The sequence below is a fragment of the Scatophagus argus genome, chromosome 5, assembly GCF_020382885.2.
Source record: "Scatophagus argus isolate fScaArg1 chromosome 5, fScaArg1.pri, whole genome shotgun sequence".
Lineage (NCBI taxonomy): Eukaryota > Metazoa > Chordata > Actinopteri > Scatophagidae > Scatophagus > Scatophagus argus.
Genome location: NC_058497.1, coordinates 14929273 through 14944230, shown reverse-complemented (window position 1 = coordinate 14944230; position 14958 = coordinate 14929273). Strand labels below are relative to the sequence as shown.

The following is a 14958-nucleotide window of genomic DNA, read 5'->3' as shown; positions in this document are numbered from 1 at the left end:
CCAATGGTAAGAGTGAAGAAAATATTGGTTTGTCTCTGAAAACTAATAAATCTATCCTAATTAAAAGGACAATGAAAGATTAAGAAAATGTTTGGGTGTATGTAAATATTTGGTTTACTGTCACATTACACAAATAAAAAAAAGCAACACCTCATAAGGATGTTCATCATCATCATCATCATGCTTGAAAAGTGACCAAAAAATTCTTAGCAAAATAGTTCCTGTGAAACTTACTGTTGATAAACTAATTCATTAATCAACTCATTGATTCAGCTCTGGACCTTTCTTTTAACCTTGTGTATTGGATTTTTGTTGTTTTTGTTTTGTTTCTGTTTTGATGGTGTCTCCAGGTTCTGAGACGTGAGCTGCAGGCCCAGCAGAGGGTCCACGTCACGTTCACAGCCCAGCTCAGACAGTGCACCAGATTATTGTCCAAGCTTTATGATAACAACCCGCCATCCTGTGAACTACACCGGCAAAAGTATAGCTTCTTTTGTTTCACAAACAACAAGTAGAATGGAGTAAACTCCTCCTCCTGTATTTGTAATCTGTTGTCTAACATCTTCAGCTCGATCCAGAGGCTAACATCCCTGGTGGATGAGATGGAAGAGCTGGTGTCAGCAGAGTGCCAGCGTCAGGGGGCCTGGGGGTTGTTGGGTGAGGGTACAGGGGCACAGCTGCTCTGCCCTGACACTGGAACTGTGATGACCAAGGATCACATCTTTGGTGAGTCCAACACCACGAAGTTAGATTACTTCAATATTCCCAAAAACTCTCTCCTTGAGCATAGAGAAACAGCACCATCTATTGCTCAAAATGTGTGCAACAACAACAACAACAACAAGATGGCCTAAAAATGTTTAAATTGTTATTAATCTATTGTAGATAATTAGATTAATGTTAGATTAGGGCTGATATATTGAAGTATAATGAAATATATTGAAATATATTGAAAGCTTCTGTTTCTATTCTGAAAATGTACAGATATGTCCATACTTTCCCTGCATTACTTTAGATCCATACAAGCCCATGCAAAGTCCTGTAATCTGTCCAATATCACAGTCTAAACTGTAGAAGATGAAGAATCCAAAAATAGTTAATTAAATGAGCATGTGACTGTTTTCCAATTCAAAACACTTTAAACAATCATTACATTACATTGATCTAAATTTAGAATTTGATGATTGCCCTCAACCATTTCTCCCTCTGCCTCACTCCAGGTCCCGATGGGTCCCTGCGTCCCTGTCAGGCACTTCACTGTGATTCAGTCACAGGTCTCATAAGGCCGAATGCTCACAGCCACATGCTGCTAAGCAGCGGCCACACGATGGCAGTGCCACCTGATTTTTTCCTCCACCCACAGACTGGCAGAGTTATGCCCATTGCTGGCAATGTGGCCTATGATCCTGCAAGCTCTACTTTAGTGTTCACGACTGACTCATGTACAGGTAACATGAGGGGTGCTTGTGGCTGAAATACTGGTGATGTACTTGCACTATACACTTTGGGTAGCTGGTCAAGTACATATGATATATTACTCAACATTTTGGTGTTTCTAATGCAGCTGAAATAGAGTTTGATGGCAGCAACAAAAACACAGAGTCAAGTCTTTGCTGAAATTAAACTCATTAACTCCTTTCCAGACTCATGATTTTAGATAAAGTTCAACGTCTCTTTCTCTTGAATTTTGGCCACAGTTGACTAATACAAAGCAGGTGCAGGCAGGAAGACATGACTTATTCTCTGTTTTGTTCTTCTTGACTTGTTCACATGCTATGCTTACAAAGTAGGGAAAATTAAACAGATGCAGGTGAGGGACTGGCAAGGGTTTTATGGGTTCAAGATGTGCATATGTCACAGGAAATTGAATACAGTTAACAAAAAACATTCAAATAGTCTGTTTTAAATGCGTCATAATCAGTATTTTGCTGTATCTTCAGTCATTGTTTCCGAAGACTGATCATGAATGAAACATAATCACTGTCTTTACTGGTTTATTGAAGGGTATCACTAAAGAAACCGTGTTGCATGCATTAAAAATCACTCATATGACACATGATTGTGAAAGACTTTCCCAGAATGGATGTCTTTGTAACAGTCTAACCTATGCTCTTCTTCCTCTCAGGGGACACCAGGAAGTGGGACAGTCCCCTCCTTCCTTTCATTCCTTACCCAACCTCTCGTCACTCAGACCAGCCTCTGCCCAGCACTTGTCTTAGAGGCCTGAGACCGAGCCAGAGACTGCAGCTGGGTGTTCCCATGGCAGACCCAGACACAGGTGTCCCAGTGCCCATTCTGGCTGTGACCATCCACCCCCAGACGGGTCTAGTCTATCCACTAGGTGGGGTGCATGTCTGTCCCCTCACGCGTCTGTCCCAGCCCATACAGATTGGTTATCCCATGCTGGATTCCAGGACGGGCAATATTGTGCTCACTGTTGGGGTCAGTCTAGATCCGATAACAGGTTAGTGCAGTTGGAACAACCCGTGTCCAGGTTACCATACATTCAGTTAGTTAACGTTCTGTATGTTGTGTAGGAGCTGTGCTGCCAGTAGGTGGAGTTCTGCTGGCCGAGTCCATCATTGAACCTCTGAGTGGGCGGATGGTGAGAGTGGGAGGGGCCAGCATGAGGGCCGGGCAGCTGCTGCCTAATGCAGGAGGATACCAGGCTCTCTTAGATTGCAAGGTGCTGTTGGATGTATCCAAAGATAATGTATTATTGAATTTAAAGATGTTAATTCATTTAATATCTCCATTCCATTCTGGAAGCATGATACATGTACTGCATTTGAAATATGAAGAAACAATTTTTTTCTTATTGAGAGTTTTTGTCTCAATTAGGTTCTTGCAATAATGTTCAAAGCATTGAAGCTCCTGAAGCCACTTACTGGGGAGTGGGGTTCAGACCAAACTTTGCAGCACTATCAGGTTAGCGAGAGAGGGAGTAGCCGACAAAATCAACTTCTCTCTGCAGCCAAGGAGCTCCAGCAATACTGGGGAAGGAGTCTGCACTGCCAGCTACAGTTGCAGACCAGACTGGAGATCCTGCTGGACTGGGCCATGGGTCTCCAGCAGGATGGAGGGACTCTGGGTGAGAAAATGCCAGTGAAAGGATGAATCACATCTGTATTCTAGAATATGAGGAATGCAGTACTGTTATACAGATATTATATGTTATATTTCCAACATGGATGCTATGAGCGTAAAATGATTAAATTATAAAAATCTTTATCACACTGCCATAATTTACCTCACAGCAGATTACGCAAAATGCTATTTGAGAGTTCTGAATTATCTCATGAAGGTGGCAAGTTTAATATGAGTCTTACTGAAATTAAATTGTGGCAGTTAATTGCTGTCACAATTTAAGCTGCTAGTTGTTTGAGCTCCCGACTCATCAATAATCAAATTGCATCAGTACCAAAAACTCTCGAGGACGTCACCACGTCATAGACTGATTCTAATTCTAATTCTGGTCATGTGAGGTTCTGCTTGATAAATTGCTTCTCAGTTTTGTGTTTAATGTGCTTTGCCATTTACCTCACTCTGTCTGTAGTTAATTTTGCGTTTACTTTTGTAAAGAGATTGCTTGAGCTTAGCCTCAGGGAACACCTGTCACTGTTATCTTAATGCACTCAGGTAAAGGGAGTATAAAAGCTGCCCGTCTGTCCTAAACCTGCTAAAATTAGGTCGACAAGACTTCATTCTGCACCGCTTTGATTTGCTAGAAATGTGTCGGACATAAAAACTTTCAGGAATACTTTAGGAAATAAATATTTTAGCACCTGTGATATTTTGTTTCATCCACTCTAAACTTCTGACTTCTGTGCTGTTCAAACCAGGAGAGATGTCTTACCCAGATTTAGATATATGCGTTCCAGCTCTGCTGGGGATGGAGTACCCTGACCCCATGGGATCTGGTCTGAGTGTGCCTGTGCTGGGGTGTCAGACTGACCTCATGTCTGGCATTATAATACCTCTGGCAGGGACCATGGAGGATCCAGATGGAAAAGGTAGTATAAAAAACAAACTATTGCACAGTGTTCAGTGACCTGACACAATTTACCCAATCAACTTAAAAAACAAGTTGTGCTCTCTTCTGTGTCTATGCTGCTGCACTTCACAGGCTTAGTGGCCATTCGTTATGGCTCTCAGACTGTTGACCCGGTGACAGGGATGTTGGCCCCAGTTGTCGGAGCCAGGCTGGATGTGTCCAGGAAAACTGTTATACCTGTCACAGCTTCCTACTGGCTGATAATGGCAGATCAAACTGATAGTGTGCAGGTGGGAAAGTAATTGAGAGATATTTTTCTACTAGTGATAAAAACACAAAAGTTATTTATTATGGCTATGGTGAATAAATGTAATTTACAGCCTAATGAATTCAGCAGGAGGGAATTTTGTGAACTAAATAAAAGTCTCCATGTGTTTAACCTCCAGCTTTTAATTTTTCAGTCCACTGAATTTGGTGACATGGAATTGAGTGAATCTGACGGACTTCCTTCTGATGTTGCTATTGTACACCAGGTAGAGGCGCTGCAGAGAGAGGTGTGTGTGAGAAACACTTACTGGCAGCAGCAGAGGCAACGGGAGGAAGATCTTCTCTCTGATCTGGACTCAGCTTTATTCCAGTGCATCTTCAGAGTCATAGAGGCAAACTCTTATCAGGTCAGCAGGGGGAGTTTGCTGTTTTTGCTGTAAATATCTTATAAAGCCTGGACTCCGAGTGTAGGAGGAGAAATTCAAAGGGCTTGAGCCTTTTGAACATGCAGAAATGAGTAAGGGGGTGCATGAATGCTGGGGCAAACAGCATCGCAAAGTAATTCTAGAGAAGCTTTTCATATCCTGGCGTGAACTGGAAGTAAGCTGGAGGTGGTGTTGAGGTTTTACTGTGCACAACTAAGAGTTAGGGCAAACTGCAAAGTTGCTGTTTCTCCGTCTATGATCTCCCTTGTCCCTGAAAATTGCGTTCTTTTGTGTGCATGTGTCAGTGTATTAGTATGCAAATATGTTCCCCCACTTTTTATGTTCCAGTAAGTGTGAACTGTGCTGCAGGTCCATTGGTCAGGGAGGCATCTGAGGGAAGCAGTTGTTGAGCTGCAGGATTCAGCACAGACTGAGGCCCAGAGGAGAGCGGCTCAACGTTCCCACTTGGCTCTGATCTTGCCTCCACATGTATTACACATCCTCACACTGGGTAAATTAGCTGGCAAGCTGGCAGAATGAAGAGCACAGAGGAAATGACACTCAAGACTAGAACTGCTGTTATATTCATGGCTTTCCAAAAGTGAGATGCTTCATGCCTGCGCCTCACATCCCACCCTTCCGTTTGTATAGCAATTAACATAATTTCAGTGTTCAATATTTTATTTGGGTTGGCAGCGTGTCTTTGTGAATTGTTGTCTGTGTGTATAGGCGACGGAGAGGAGTGGGATCATCAGTGTGTTTGGAACGCAGAGCTCATGTCAGGCCTTGATAAGGTGGATGTGTGTATGGAGCAGCTGCAGCAAGACCAAGAAAAATGGACTACACAGGGAGGAGACTGGGCTTCAACCCTCCACTCTATGGTCAGAAAAAGGGTTTCTAATTTATTACTAATTTAATTTATAAATAAATTTTTTTTTGCCTCTGTAGACACAGCGAGGTCAGATGTCCAGTTTCCTCTCAGGCCACCAGTGCCAAATGTAGATAATTCACACGATGCCAGCTCTCTGTAACATTGTTGTCCAAATGAAAATAAGACTATGTGCTCTTTCTTGTGTGTTTGTATCTATTTGTTCTCCAGGACAGAGAGCTGAGATGGAGGGAGTTGTGGGAGCAGTGTTGCTCCAAGCAGACAGAGTTGGATGCTCCTCTTACTGCACTACACTTTGTCAGGCACCTTTCTCAGCTTCGAGCTGACACTGCACAGGTCAAAACACACGCAGACGCACAACTCTGAATACAAATAAATCTGCTTTTGGTGCTGCAGAGGGGATGGCTTTTAGGTGTTTGTTTTTTCATCATTAACTCGCTAAGTTCGTTTAAACCTGAGATGAACGATCAAAGTAAACTATGCTTAATTGCATAATTACAGAGCGTTATCAAGAAGTTGAGAAATATTTGCTGTCTTTCGGTGGTTGTGAGCCTCTCTTCTCTTGTTTGAATAGGCAGTACTGCGTGGGAACTTTTGGTACAAGGAATATGGTCTGGTTCAGTGCAGCATGCACAGACCGACTGTGAAGGTCACGGGTTTGCTTCAACAGTTTGCTTTGCCTCTGTTGGAGAGACTGAGCCAACTCCTGGAAGACAAACAGCTGGCCAGCTTCTCACCCAACACCTGCAACCAGCACGTATCTGGTACTGGATCATTACCATATAGCAGTACTACATTTACCACATGCTATGGTATTAGTACATGGCAGGAGGTAAACATCTAGATATCCAGTACATATTGTTCTAGGGGAAACAAAGTAATTTCTTGTTGAATGTTCTTGGCTAGCTAAACTAAATGTTTACATCCCTCTGTGTCATTGGACTTGAAGTGTTTTGATAGGCAATCTTTGAAACCCACTAGCACTTTGACTCAAAGTGGGCCTGCAAATTCCTAGATATGAAGCCATTATCTACATTGTCCCTCACATTCTGCTGTTAAAGGATGAGGCTTGTGTTAATCTGTACTTTTCTTCTTGTTAACAACACTCATAAATAACCAAAGCCAGCTGTCTCTACAAAAGACAAAACCTTTAAATTAAAATAGGCAAATCTATTTTCCAAAAGTGACTATTTTCAGTTGTGTGTTAATGGACATTTGGTGTTTTTGTGAGTATTAATGAGGGCAGTGGTAATGACTCTTAACAAGGAACACCCAGTGTTTTAATAGTTTTTGAAAAACACTGATGAATTAACTACAGTACATCAGGCTTTTACTAGACAGACTGTACTTGTTAGTAGGACCAATTTAGTGTTTGTCTTGACCTTTTAATAGGATTTGTTGACAATAATAAAAATGCATAAAATTAGCAGGCTTATCCTTTAAACTTGACATGTTTCAGGTTTGTCAACAAAGCAGGCATATGGGTTGGAAATAGCCTCCAGAGCCTGGACAGCCTCTGTGCCTGTGGTGAAAGGTTTGTGCTGTTCAAGCCACTCAAGGCTTGTGATAAAATACAAGAGAGTGTGATGTACGTTCATTGTAAAAATGCAGCTGGACACAAAACAAAGCTTCTGTTTTAAAAGATTAGTTGTTGTTTTTTTTTTTAAATTTTTTTTAAAAACATGAATTGGCTTGATCTCTAGCTTGCAGAATTTACAAGTTCTCTGACAGTTTGTGTTTGTGAAGGAATCTCCACTCAGTCTTTGAGGGAGCCTGCCAATTTAGCGCAGTCCCAGGACATGGGTCTGCAGAGCAGCTCTTCGCCGACACACAACTCACAAAGACACACTGCATCTTCAGGCATTCACTCCCAGGGTGAGACATACCACAAATTAAACAATGAATGCATGCTGTATGTATGTAAACACACACACACACACACACACACACACACACACATATATATATATATATTCCTAATGCATATTCTTTACTGGATTCTACTATTCATAGAAAAAATGAACAGATATTCAGGCATTCATACATTATTGTAATTGGTTTCTTTGCTGCTTTCGGTAACAGATATATAAGAGATGGATTATTTTTCCACTGTGATCCACTTTCTTTGCTGTCTTTCACCAGTTCACAGCAGTAAAAACAGATTTCCAAAAGTTATCTAACAATGGGCCTTGCCAAAATATATGCAAATGAGTAGCCATGGTCTCTCCACATCCCCTCCATTATCTACCTGACTGGTTTGGATTCATGCTTGCCAGAGTGTGGTGCTCTGAAAAATCTGTTAATTATCTTCTGCTGAAATTCTCCTCATGGATAGGCATGAACAAGGGCTCGATCAAAGATTTTTAGCCAAATGTCCTCCCTAAGTCCCTGTTGTAGCTCTCCGTCATACTTCTCTTCACATAATATGTATTGTCCTTTGTCAGTGAAGCTAGAATGCTGTATATGCTGGGTATTGGATAAAATACTTTTATTCAATACCCCCCATATTTTATTTATAATTTATTGCATAAATATTCACCCCCTTTAAAATGAGTGACCCAATTCAGCACAAATCCAGCCAGTTGTTGCTAGTAGTCTTACAGGTAGTGAAATGGAAATCACCTGAGTTCAGAGAATGTGTAGTAGGATAAAGACGTCTGCGTACAGTCAATGGTTAATCAGTATTCCTGGCTACAATTATGCCTTGAAGACAAACGAAAAGTATAAGTCATGGGATGAATACAAAATAATTTCCAAGTCACTAAACTTCCCCTGGATTTCAGTTAACTCCATCATTAGTAGGAGTAGGCCATCCTCACAAAGTGAACATCCAAGAAGGAGACTAGCGACAGAGGTCACTTATGACTACTCTGAATGAATTAAATGCTTCAGCAGCTGAGATGGGAGACTCTGCATACAGCAACAGTCAAAGGGAGAGAACCACCGTTGAAGAGAGCTCATATTAAATTTCAACTAGAGTTTGCCCAAAAGCATTTGTGAAACTCCAAGGTCAACTGAGTAGAAGGTTCTTTGGTCTGATGACACCAAAATGGAGCTTTTTGACCGTCAGATTAGATACAATGTTTTGTGGACACCAAACACTGTACATCACCACAAACACACCATCCTCACTGTGAAGCATGGTGGTGATGCTTCTCAGCAGAAAGCCCTGGAAGGCTTGTAGTGGTAGATGGTAAAATGTATGCAGCAAAATACAGGGAAGTCCTTGAGGACAGTCAGTCTGCAAGAGAACTACAACTTGGTCGAGGATTTATTTTCCAGCAAGATAATGACCTGAAGCATACAGTGAAAGCTACACCGAAATGATTCAAAGACAACAAGGTGAATGTTCTGAAGTGGCCAGACCTCAGTCAAATAGAGAATTTGTGGCTGGACTTGAAATGGGCTGTTCATGCTTGATCCCTGTGCAACCTGACAGAGCCTGAGCAGTTTTGCAGAGAACAATGGAGTAAATTTGCAGTGTTCGGGTGGGCAAGCCTGACTGAAACCGATCCACACAGACTCAGTGCTGTGATTACAGCCAAAGTGTGTACTAAATTCCCACTTGAAGGGGGTGAATATTTATGCAATTGCTTTTTTAGGGTTTTTGTAAAGTTTTTCAAAAAAGTCAAACTGTATTGACCATGGCTCCATTTATGAAAGCAATAAAAGAGGTGAATACTTTTTACAGGCACTGTAACACACAACAGGTGCTGCTAGTCAGATTTTGATACCTTTGGATGGAGCCAAGCTGGCTCCTTTCTCCTTTCCTAGTCATTGTGCTCGAGTCATTGTGCACTGTGTAGCTGTAGCTTCATTCCGAACAGACAATGTGAAGCTACAGCCTCATCTCTTCTTTTGAGGATTATGAGCTCTCTCAATCTTAATTTACTGACAGAGAGTCAACCGGCGAAAGAATCTGCTCAGCCGACACATGTGTCTGTCCCCACAATGCCAGGTAACATCATGATGTAAAATAGAACATAGTTAGAACATGTAACGTGGTGGGTCACATTAACTCTGTCCATGTTGCTTTTATTACCCAGAGGAGGACTGGAGCAAGCTGCTGGAGCTCTCTCCTCTGTTCCAGCTGCTGAAGGAGGTGCAGCTACAGCTGATTGGCTGGGCCAGTGGGACAAAGCTTATTAGAGGAGAGTTTGCCGGTAGGTTCGATACAGTTCGAGTTGCTTATATTTTGACAGTGTAATTGGCCCGCAGCCACCAACTGTATGCAAAAATTCCCATATATACTGAACATACACAACATCGCCACAGCATAATCACCAGGTATTCACAGACAATCAAGCATAACACACACATCGCAGATACTCTCTGGGGTTCAAGAATTTCCCTCCAGGGATTCAAGAATTTCCCTCCAGGGATTAATAAAGGAATTCTGATCTGATTTATCTAAACCTAAATGGAGAAAACTTGAATATAGGCTTGATTTCTCAAAGTTTTTTTTTTTTTTAACATTTATGAATAGTGAATAAGGGTCCCATTATGCACCTGCATATATTCGTGAAAAGGACAGATTGTAACCTTGTTTAAGTATTGTGCATTTTTTCGATTTCAGCACAGCCTGCCTGTTTATATTTTTTTCAGGCCCTCTTATTTTCTTGTTCTCCAGAGCTCTGATGAAGCCCAGATGGTAGAAATTTCCTGAACCTCAAGTGTTTAGGCATATGTTAGATTGTTTGGCTCCAGGGACTCAGAGGTTTGATTAAAGGACTTTCATTGGATCTGTTTTAGGCGTTGTCAGATGATATAGCAAAAAATAGATCCTGGTGTAACTAGTGGTGTGACTATGGTCATGTTTGTCTGTCTGTCCACCACTCTGGTCCAGACTGAAGTCTCTTAACAAATACAGGATACAGACCTTCACAGTACTCAGAGAATGGCTTTGATGATGCCCTGTTTTTTACTCTGATACCAATGTGAGGTTGACTTTGTGGTTTTAAGTGAAATGTCTTGACAACTTATGGATGTATTTTCATGAAATTTGCAAACATGTGCTCTGGCACAGACCTGCATGAAGTGCAGGTGTGCCTGTGACTAGTACAGGACATATAGTTCACCAAAAATTAAAATTTTGGCAAAAGGTGATGAATTTGCAGCTATGACAGGCATGTACGTAATGGACTGTATTTTTAGCAACCATTATGTTCTGTGTTTTGCCCAGACAAAGGTAACAGCTTCATGGACATCCTCGATGCTCAGTGGGAATGTGAGGGAGAGCTGATCCCTTTGGACATGTCAGTCCTCAACCCCAGAGAGTTCCTGGTCTACCAGCATGGACTGTTCCTGATGCACACACTGAATAATCTAAAACTGGTGGGTGCCAAAGTTTCACTTTTACCTTCGAACTTGTCGTTTATTCATTTTTTAAATTGCTTTTTCTGCTTACTTTTGAAGCTTTGAGTGTACTCGCCCCAAGATATCTTTTAAATTTTAATTTCTTTTGAGCCACTGCGTAACCTGAAATACTGCGACAGGAAACCTTCCAACTATCCTTGTGTCCTTGTTAAAGACCAAAGGTACATCGGCCTATTTTGTGAGAGCTCTCGGGCTTTAAGCTGACCTTTATTTGTTTATTAATTATTCTTTGTTATTTTAAATCCTAAATATATCAGCCTCAGCATATTATTTTTCTCTATTTTGACTGCCGGCTGAGCTTCAGCACTTCAGCAGGAACACTGCACAGAAAAGAAATTGAAAAAGAAAGAAGAAATTCATTTGGGTTGTTGCTCTCTTTTCCAACAGACTCCAGTCATTTCACTTCAGATAGCAGCTAGTCTCCCATACAACAACTACTTCAACAACGCCTTCAGGAATTCCTTCTTTTATCAGGTAAACTTGGAGCTCCTCTCTGTGAATTTGACACTATCTTTATGTTTTTCAGTGATCATGCAGTCGATGAGTATCGTGCCGCGGTATAAGTGACATCAGTGACTGACTAATAAAATCACAAGTGATGCGCCTAAAACATGTGCCATGTTGCCTGGCTGTTCTTCCAGCTGGTTGTGTGAAGGGTGAAAATACAGGAGCACCTGTTTTTGTAGAAAGAGTGTTTACTGTGTTCACTGTACATGCTGCATTCTGGAGATAAAATAATTTAAAACCCAGATATGCTTTAGAGATTAGATTTTAGTTATCTGAAAGCTCAAGCATCAAAACATTTCACATACCGAAGCTGCTCTCTGTCAGGAGAAAAGTTTGTGATAATTGTTGCCCTGTAAAAGTTGCAAAAATGGTGTCGTTCACTTGAAACTATCAAATTAAAAATCCATTTAGAGAACATTATGTGCTTTCCATTTTAGTTTTTTATTTTGATAGAGCATCTGCCTCTACTATAAACAGTAGTAGTGATATTTTAAGTTTTCTTTGCCCTTTTGCCTTGTCATAATGTACTGTTCTCTTCTGTTGATACAAGTGGGTAATAAAGATCCAAGGCAGAGATCCAGACAAAAAAGTGTGGCTGGTTCCCTCAGCTGGTTTTACCGAATAAACATCAGAAAAGCAGGAACTTTCAAAGTTTTATCTGCGAAATGCAGATGGAGTCTTGAACTTGAGCCAGTAGATTTCCTGTGGTACTGTCAGTGGTGGAAAGTAGCTAGTTTTAATTTTAAGGTAATTTTACTTCACTTGGGCATTTTCAGTTTATGCTACTTGTACTTTTCAGATGGATATGATTCTGCTTTACTTCACTAACATATCACTGACATACTTATACTTACTTATATATTAGTGTTTTGTATACAGTCCAAACTGTATCATTTAATATGTTAATATTAACTCCTCTTCGACCAGAGGCAACATCAAAATGATGATGAATGTTGGTTGAACCCCAAATGAAGAAATGGTGTTAAACACAGCAGAAGTAGGCGATACAAACCAGACGCTGGTCCGTCTGTGCTCCAACCAAACGTTCTCAATACTGGAATGTTGTGAAACAGCTCAGATAACAATGGTTTCTATATCCTTCTGCTGTCTAACATCTTTTTGGAGCACCCACTAATGCTGAAAGGGCAATTCAGTAAACAGTCCCAACACTGAAAGGCACTGTGGAACATCCTGTTCAGCCCCGCTGATCTCTCCACACAAAAGACTCCATCTTTCTGTTCACCGCGCTCTGCAGGGGGAGAGTGGTTCAGACTTGAAGACCCCTTAAATCAGTAAATAACCAGCCTTTCCAAAACCTTGACCTCTGCATGGGCTCATGGTTATAAAATTCGTGTCTGGTGTTTTCAGGTGTCACTATTTCAAATTCCTTTAGAATTCACAGAAATTTGCACTTCGTAATTGGAGTAGGGAACCGGCTGCAGATGGTGGGCAAACATCTCGTCTCATGGCCAAGTGAACACAGGCTTTAAATCAAGAGTTGGCAGTAACTGTAGCATGCATATCTACTGCTTATGCAGTTTGGGACATATGTTTGATTTGCATAGCATACAACTCGCTATTGCAAACTAGAACTTACTGCATTTAATGGTGGACCTTATAATCTATGCTCATTATGTACAAACAAGTATTCCAGCAGACAGAGCTTGCCATCACCATTTGTAGTATTTGTAGCATTTTCACATATAATACTAATTACCTTTTGAATGGTAACACACACAACAGTTTAATGTACACGAAGTGCCGCGCTTGCTTTTGTTTGGGGAATTATGTATGTATGTTTTTGCACAGCTGTAAAGTGTTACTGAGGATAACTCTCAGATGCGTGCCAGTAACTCTGCTGGCTCTGGCTCTGTTTACAGGAGGCGGAAGAGACGCTCTTTGTCCGTCGCCAGAGGCTCCAGTCAGTTGGGGGCTTCTCTCTACTGCTGCATCACTGTCTGTCTCATGTCAAAATCAAAGACATGAGCTCTGACGCCAATCCTGCCTTCCAGAGGCTTTTCTTCAAGGTCCAGACAAACACTCACAGTGTGCATCTCCTTAACGATTTGGGAAAATAATGTAGTTGTGAAAATCCATTTTGATGTCAAATTTAGCTTCAAATACATTGGAAATTCCAAAAGTTGTGTTGGGAGATCTTCATCAATTATAACTTCGTTGTTTTGTTTGATTTTTTTTATAACAGACACTGCAGGAAAGCATGGCAGAGCTGTTTCAGGCTAGACTGGGTGTGCCCATCTCAGGACAGGAAGCCAATCTGTGCGTGTTGTTTCAGGACCGTGAGGCCTCTTCAGGAGATTTAAAGGACTTTCTGCCAGACTCTCATGCTGCCTCTCTGCTTTACAAACTTCACAAACCAATCAAAGGATTGCTGTCTGAAGACGTAAGAATGTTTCCTCAAACTATGAACATTTGTTAGAGCAGATTTTAGCTCCAGAAAGAAACATGATTGTTCTTTTTTTATTTATCTGTCAGTACTGTAGTCAGTGAGTCAGCAGAGCCAACAATCATATCTCTTGTTTGTCTGTCTGTGATTGTGGGAGCAGGACGTTGAAGAACTTAAGATAAGACACAGAAAAACAGCTCTGTTCTCCCATCTTGAAGGGATTTTGAGAGAGAAGAGCTCTGAAGCCACAGGGGAAGGCGGAGACCAGATCGGGTAAACACATCTGGAGACTTTTATGCCTCCATATTAGTATGCAGTGTAAAATTTCACATGTTAAAGTTCAAATCAATTCCAGAAATAAAAACAATACAAATTCAGAGGATTCAAGAAATTCAGGAAAACCAAGTGTCGGACAATATGCTATGTTTTCATAATGTTGTATTCGTATGTAGATAGAGTTTATTGCAAAGGCTCACTCTATCCTTAAAATGCTGCCCCCTCCAGGTAAAGGATTACACGATAGTATGGGGAAAACTCACTACTGTATTTTTCATTGTTTTGGATTTTAATGAGTAACTGTGTCCCTAAATCCAACTAGAAACTCAAAACATATTTTACAACTTGAAAAAATTTCTCCATAATATTTAGCGCTTCCTTTAATCAGTTACCAAATTCTTGCATTGTTTTGTTAAACAAAATATGTTGGTCATTGCCACATAACATTCAATGACAAATTATGTCAAGTAGTGGGGTCATTGTGGTTTGTGCTTTTTGCTTCAGTTATGAATGTTGCAACTTCGATACAAAACACCAAAATAAAAACGAAACAAAAAGGAAATATCCTGCCCAAACATCTGAGACTTTTGTATCAATAAACATATCCTATCCACTCTAGTTTTTTGTTTGGTCAGTTTTTTTTCTTGCCTTTTTTTAAATTTATTTTGTGCGGCAATACTTTGCGTCCCAACTTTTTTCTTTTATCCTTTTTGGCAAACATTGTTTCTGACATTGTTTCAACTCTTGTGATCACGCCAAAAAGCAAAAACAAAGCAAAACAAAACAGAAACAAAAAAATCAAAAAAATCCCCAAACAAAA

At 40.8% G+C, this 14958-nt stretch overlaps 2 protein-coding genes across 2 annotated transcripts; both read left to right on the top strand.

Moving 5' to 3' along the window:
• The first annotated feature begins 57 nt into the window (after positions 1-57).
• On the top strand, positions 58-2854 carry LOC124059163. Its single transcript, XM_046388987.1, has 4 exons — positions 58-726; positions 1221-1448; positions 2126-2464; positions 2538-2854. The coding sequence occupies exons 1-4, from the start codon at positions 603-605 to the stop codon at positions 2852-2854; spliced, it is 1008 nt and encodes a 335-aa protein (XP_046244943.1). The 5' UTR covers positions 58-602.
• LOC124059852 lies at positions 2843-14814 on the top strand. The gene is made up of 17 exons (XM_046390232.1): positions 2843-3091; positions 3843-4013; positions 4127-4284; positions 4528-4668; positions 5056-5197; positions 5416-5567; positions 5786-5911; positions 6150-6339; positions 7035-7109; positions 7322-7450; positions 9474-9533; positions 9622-9738; positions 10758-10909; positions 11339-11425; positions 13339-13485; positions 13662-13859; positions 14023-14814. The coding sequence occupies exons 1-17, from the start codon at positions 2854-2856 to the stop codon at positions 14137-14139; spliced, it is 2400 nt and encodes a 799-aa protein (XP_046246188.1). The 5' UTR covers positions 2843-2853; the 3' UTR covers positions 14140-14814.
• Positions 14815-14958: the final 144 nt, after the last annotated feature.